The sequence below is a fragment of the Telmatherina bonti genome (assembly GCF_933228915.1).
Source record: "Telmatherina bonti genome assembly, chromosome: 19".
NCBI classification, from domain to species: domain Eukaryota; kingdom Metazoa; phylum Chordata; class Actinopteri; order Atheriniformes; family Telmatherinidae; genus Telmatherina; species Telmatherina bonti.
The window spans coordinates 9,082,030-9,089,070 of NC_136617.1; the positions used below are offsets into that span (position 1 = coordinate 9,082,030).

Sequence of the window (7,041 nt, forward strand, 5' to 3'; positions counted from 1 at the left end):
AAAATATGTTTGTTTCAGACTCGCACCTTGTTTTATTGTTTTTTTACTCATGGTGTATTACCAGACTCAATAATGTCCATTTTGATTGTCTCAGTTATAAAGGACAAAACTGGAAAAGTTAGTTTCCTGGATAATTACAGGCCCATAGCATGAGCTAGCGTCTTAGCTAAGGTTATTGAACGAATCCTGCTTGATAAAGTGAGTGGGTATATTACTTCCCTTGATAATCAGTCTGGGTTTAAACCAAAGCATGGCACTGATATGTGTATATGCTCTAAAAGAAAGAATTAATCAATACAATGTTAAAAACTCATCTATACTCTTGTGTTTTATTGTTGCTTCTAAAGCATTTGATTGAGTAAATCATAGAAAGGTGTTTATAAGGTTAAAACAACAGGGGGTGCCTAGGTATATATGAAGGTTCTTGCTTGCTGCTTTGCCCACCAGAAAATGTATGGGAGATGGGGGGTAGTATTTCTGCCCCATTTAGAGTGTCCAACGGCGTTAGGCAGGGTGGAATCTTGTCCCTCCCCCCCCCCGTTATTTAACTCGTACATGAATGAGCTTTCTATGCGACTAACGGCATGTAACACTGGCTGTTTGATGGTGAACCATCTTCTGTATGCGGATGACCTTGTTGCATTCAGTCCCAGTAGTGCTGGACTGCAGCAGCTCCTTAATACATGTGCTGAATATGGTGTTGAATATGATATAAAGTATAATGCCAGTCAGAGTGCTGTGTTAATATGTAGAACCAAGCAGGGCAAATGGCTTAAGTTCCCAGTGTTTAAACTTGTTGATACACAACTTGAGGTCTGCCAAAAGGTTAAATACCTTGGGCATTTTACAAGAGTGATGACAATGATATGTATAGGCAAGGTTATAAATCATATTTATTTCCTTCATTTAACCAGAAAAGTCCCACTGAGATTAAAAACCTTTTTCATGGGAGTCCAAGCCAAGAGGCAGCAAAAAGTATCCATCCATTACAGCTAAGTCACAATTATAATTACTTACATATTAAGGACAGCATTTACAGGTTAAGGAGGCTGTCTCTCAATCTGGATTTAAAGTCATTAATATATATGCACAAGCAAACACCACCGCACATAAATTTGGTTTTTGATTGACTAAAGTTAAAGTTAGCTTGTTTAAAGCTTATTGCACTCCACTTTATACAGCTCATTTGTGGTCTTCTTATAAAAAAATCAGCCATGCAAAAGTTACAAGTTGCATATAAAGATGATATAAGAATAATTTTGAGAGTTAAAAGGAAGAAAACCTCCAGCAGAACCCGGCTCAGGGAGGGCAGCCACCTGCCTCGACTGGTTGGGGTGGAGACGACAGGAAACAACATGTACAACTGCACTTATTCAGGAAGACCTGCGGAAAAAAGGAGAAATAAGTTAGAGATGGCAATGTTGTCATATATTTATATATTAGAGAAATGGAGCAAAGTACATCAGGAGACGTCCCCATTGCTACATAAGTAAAGGTTGGCTAGACTACCCATAACTATAAGAGCAAAGAGCATAACCTGGACAGTTGGGTCCCGTACATGCAGACTCCAACTCAGGAGATGCTCATATCCTAACTATAACAATCATGGAAAAGGAAGGTTTTCAGCTTGATCTTAAAGGTGTGGAGGGAGTCTGCCTCCTGAAAACACATTGGGAGTGGGACTTAATCTAGTTCCATGCAGGAGAATGACACCTATTCAAAGTGAGCAATAAAACAGCCATTTTAGATACGCTACTTCTGTCACATTTATTGTTTCCCCATAAATTATTTTAGCATAAATTCAAGTGACATTTTCAGGTTATTCTATCTAATGTTAGAGTATTATTTTAAAATATGTTGTAAAGCTTCAAATAATGTCTAAAAACAAACTAACCCCTGAGAATTTTCTGAAAACTTTTGGAGAAATAAAAAAAATACACTTCAGATGAAACCATCAGCTTATTATTGTAAATTATTGACTTGTTTATCAATACATAAACAAACAATTGTTTGTGTGTCAAATAATAATGGAAAAAGAAACCAGTGCATGTTTTGCATCTGATCTAAGCAATCTGCATGATTAACCAACTTTTTAAAGTGGTTTTGATAAGAAAGAGGCAGTTGTTCCAAGAAATGTTTTTATTCTGCTTAACATAAAGAACACAGTGAATTCTGATGCAGCTTTTGAAAACTTCCCTGCACCCCAACAATATGCTCTGCTTGTACCATTTCCTTCACATTAATTTATTTCAGTACAATGCTGTTAATGCAGACTGACACACTGTAGACAAACACAGTTATGAACAATGTGAACAGTCCAAGCTGTATCCATCAGGCCATCTGTATTTACAAAAAGTGAAATTAGTTCATGAGTTTTGACAGTTTAGTATAACCAACTCTACTGTCCTCATTAAAACAATGTTTTCTTCTAAATTCAAACAGATTTCTCTCTGATTCATTGAGAAGTAAAAGTTATGTTGATACTTTCTACCACCTGAAGCTGATATTTCAACATATTATTTCAAATTTCCTCTACATTTCTGGCACTTTCCCAGTGTTTCTGACTAAACAGATTAATAAAGAGGGAACCACTTTACAGATATACAAATCAAAACATGTTTTTACCTAATTCCATCTGAAGCGCAGCACATCTAAATGACAAAACAGTAAAAACACTAACTGACTCAGAATTTAGCAACTTCAGAGAAAAAACTGGTTGCTTATCCAGAAACACCAGCCATAAGAAGAAATATAAATATCAGCATGAAAAGATGGAAAACAGCTGCTGGAATTCCATCGAAGACATCAAATGGTCAGTGGTTTGATAGAAAAAACTCTCCAATCATCCGGCTTTTATTCATCTTTACTTGTCTTTCTGTGAGAAGGACAAAAAGGAGAAAAATACCAGAGTAAATACAAAGTAGCATCTTAGAAGTAAACAAAAAGTAGACATAGATTTTGTAAATGCAATGTGTCCGTCATGTGAAAGGAGAATGAAATTACCTTATCTTGTTTACCAGCCTCATCTGAGCCTAAATGAATGAAAACGAAAACACAAACATGCAAAAATTTGCATTAATTTTTCTTTCTTCATTTATTTTTTTTCTTAAAATCTAAAAACAGATGAAACTTTCTTTTCTTGGACTAATTAAACATCTGCACAACATAATTAATCTAAATGATCATTGTCATCTATAGAAAGAAAATTGTAATTTTTCTTATTTAATTGTATTTTCTACCTGAGCCAGTAAAGATCAATGAGACAAACTTGATGAGTCCATAGAGCACCAACGCCACGCCGACCATCGCCATTGAATCCTCGATGGAGGGACCACTAAATCCTGTAAAGAGAAAACAAAACAAAATTCAAAGTTTTATTTACTGTAATTTAATAATTTTGCATTTTTATATGTTGTCTCATACCACAGAATATCCAGCAATAACCACAAACCCTAAAAAGTATAGGATGATATTTTGTCAGAGGAAAGCGATGATTTTATCTAAAATTTAACAGTCTGCAGGTAGAAATCTACGTGTCACTGAAACTTTGCCGTGTAATCATTAAATTATGTCTTTAAACTCTAAAACTGACATGTGACAGCGAGTCCTAATAACCGAAAACTAAGTTTGTGTCTCTTTATTGATTAAATTCAGTCATAATTCATCCAGATGCTGAGTTAAGGTTTTTCTTTGTTACCGATAATGTTGAGGTTCACGCTGGCTCGCCGTGTGCCTCCGGGATGGACCGCCACGCAGGTGACCTCGCCTCCTCTTCCCAGGTCCAGTCTAGACGTGTCCAGCTCCAGCCGAGCGCTCTGGCTGTAGGTGCCGTCCCAGGCCTGCCTGTGGCCAGACATGCTACCTGTTCCCAGAGACCGGGACTTCCCATCAGCACCTTTAAACTCCCAGCTCAGCTCCAGAGAGAGGGGGGCGAAGCCGGATGCTTCACACTGGATGGTCAAAGTCTGACCTGGAACAGCGAGGGGGAGAGGGGAGGGGTGGATGGAGAGGGATGGGGGTTCTGGGGGAAGAAGAGAAAAAACGGTCAATGATGGTACGATGAATATTACAGACCTTAAAACATTTATTTTAATAACACAAATATCTGAGAAATGCTGCAAAATGTGGATGTTTTTCTCACCTACAATCTCCAGCTCCATCACCACCTGAGCCAGCATGTAAGGCAGATACACCGTGCAGATATACATCCCAGTATGATGCACTTTGGCCTCCTGCAGAGTCAGGGATGCATTTCCTCTCTCATGCAAACCCTCAAAGTCCATCGTGGCTCCCTCTTCTTGTGTGTCAGCCAAACGGTCTGCCTTGCCATCGTAAGCCAGGATAAGTCGTCCATTACCTCTGAACTGGTAGCGCCACTCAACCGCAAAGCCGGATGTGGACAGAGGCGAGGAGGGGTCGGCCCAGAAGCTACAGTCCAGTGTCACCGGTACTCCGAGTCTGGACTTGACAGACATGGTTTTACTGGTCACGCTCAGGATCACTGAGGAAACAGTCAGACAGTCACATATGATTCAGATAAAAGAAACCTTTTCAACTAACAAACAGCAATTTAACTACAACTGTCTGTAAATGAATACCATTGTGCTCCTTGGTTCCTGTGGGAGCTCTTGTTATGGTTGAAATGCCCAGCTGATCATCCAGGCCCTGAAAGGAAGCTGAAAACCATTCAGCTTGCAGGTAAATGGGGCTGAGAGCGGATTCTGTCAGCGAAGCGACCCATTTGAGAGTTGAGGGGTGCGGGAGGAAAGGGTTGATCTCACACTGGGGCTTCTTCACTGACCCTCTGGGAGGGTTGAGTGCTTGCTGGCACAGAGAGGCAGATGCATCTGAGGACAGAGTAGATGTCAAGTTAACCTGGTCATGCCTTGATCTTTGATCTTGTTTTGCTTTTAAGTTAAACATATAAAAATATGCAAATAAAATGGCTTGATCCTTAGGAAGTGATACAGAGATCAATACTTTGCCTGCAGAAGAAATAGAGGTAAATTAGGAAAGTAAGATAAGAACAGGGGGAACTGTGGGAAAAGGAATATAGTAAAAATGTATAAAATGAGAATAAATTAGCAAATTTGTCACACTATCTGTATAAATTCACACAGAAGAACCATACAGACGCATGCATATTGCTTCATGCATCCTGTTTGGTCATGTTAAACTCACCTGTAAGAGAGTAAACTCTATCAGGGTTTATGTCAGATGGAGCCTTCAGGGACTCTCCAGAACTTTCCCTTTCTTTTCTGATGTAAAGCAGGGATTTTTCCTGTGTTGTAGCTCCAGTTAAACCTCCACCTCGACCTGCCTTCTCCTGCACGAACCAGCACTCCAACACTGGACAGCTGCAGCTGCAAGCTTCAAGCCAAGGATTCAACAAGACACTGAGAATGAGTAAAGGACACTGCAAAACAGCAGAACAGGACTGTTCAAAGCAGTCACGGTCTTGCAGGTTTGCACTGTTTTCCTGCTCTAACACACCTGACTCTAATGAGTTGTTGTGCAGAACTTTATAGGCTGTTGGATTCATTTACTTTGAGTCAGGTCTGTTGGAGCAGCGACACATTGAAAAACCTACAGGACTCTGACCCTTATAGAGGAGAGTTGAATAACCCTGCAATAGAATAATAATATGATTACATTATATTACAATGCATTGTAATCCATACTATTACATTTGTGTCCCTCTGATACTTAAAAAAAGACGACTCTACTTGTTTGTATTGTTTTCTTCTAAAACTTTGAAGTATTAAGCTCATACTACAACACTGAATTGGGGCGATTCAAGAAATAAGTTAACATGGACAAATAAAGTATCTTTTATTAATCCATAATCTATCACTGGCTGTAACAAACAACATCAAGCTGACAGCAATAAACACTGATCCTAAAAATGAAAAGTAAAAGTGCATCTCTACATACAATCAATAAAATTTTAACCTTTATATGCGGTTTTCAGATTAGGTCGGCCTGGTTTCAAATTATGAATAATTTATACTTTTATTAATTTAATATTTTTTCAGTTATTTGACAAAATTTCTTACACTCACGTGAACGCATCACCATATGGGAACAGTTGGATATGATAATGACGCAACTGAACGCTTCCCACCAAACTCCGTTTAAACATTTAGTAATTTAAGAACAACCACATTATAACTGAATACACATAGACTTAAAACATATTTAACAACAATTTACTTTGTTCTACAACCTTATGCTAAATTCGGCACATACGTAGATCTAAAAACAGTTATTGAAATAGTTTAATAGCTATATTTTACACAGTTTATCTTACTATAAACATATTTACTATTACTGTACGTGTACAGTAATAGTACATAGTAGTACATGTACTATTGTGTCAAGGCAGCAAAGCTGGAATTAGCATATTAGCTTACCTTGGATGAAGAAGGTAACAGCAACCAGGGACAGTTTATAAATTGTAGAAAAGTTCGTCATTGTTGTTGGATGTATTTTCTCTGCTCTGAAGTCGCCTCTTTACTATCAACACACGCACTGAAGTGTGTTTGAATGGCTGGTTTTCCCCTGCAAAAATCCTGCTGCATTTTAGTTTCACTTTCTCCTGCACTAAACCACAGAAAACAAGGGAAACATGTCAGGGCACGATTTCAAGATTAAATGATAATAAATAACCATTTTTAAAATATTTATTTTGCACATAAAATATAAAGTTAACAATAAACTAGCACATTTTTTTTTTTCAAATCAAAACCAGCAACAGTATCTTATGCATAAACACATAATCAGATTCCACCACTAGATGGCGCCATGTGACAAACTAGTGCAGCAGCACGAGCTCAGGACACGTTCCTGATCTATTTCTGTGTCCTTTATGTGCTTTCTAGAGCTGCTTTTCGACTAAAAATGCCCTGAAACGGGAATTTATACTACATAGAGTTGGTTATAGTGTGTAGATGACATGTATTTTCATTAAAGCACTCTTCATCGTGAAAAGAGAGAATAAATTTATGAGGAAGTGGACATGAAGGTTGCAAGGTGTCAAGA

The 7,041-nt window shown here is 38.2% G+C and overlaps 1 protein-coding gene across 1 annotated transcript; it reads right to left on the reverse strand.

The window, feature by feature from the left end:
• Nucleotides 1-2,230: 2,230 nt before the first annotated feature.
• tapbp.1 (TAP binding protein (tapasin), tandem duplicate 1) lies at nucleotides 2,231-6,745 on the reverse strand. Its single transcript, XM_079258235.1, has 8 exons — nucleotides 6,414-6,745; nucleotides 5,182-5,370; nucleotides 4,599-4,847; nucleotides 4,142-4,501; nucleotides 3,698-4,021; nucleotides 3,240-3,341; nucleotides 3,004-3,032; nucleotides 2,231-2,875 (listed from the first exon to the last, which is right to left on the reverse strand). The coding sequence occupies exons 1-8, from the start codon at nucleotides 6,472-6,474 to the stop codon at nucleotides 2,864-2,866; spliced, it is 1,326 nt and encodes a 441-aa protein (XP_079114361.1). The 5' UTR covers nucleotides 6,475-6,745; the 3' UTR covers nucleotides 2,231-2,863.
• Between the last annotated feature and the right edge of the window lie 296 nt (nucleotides 6,746-7,041).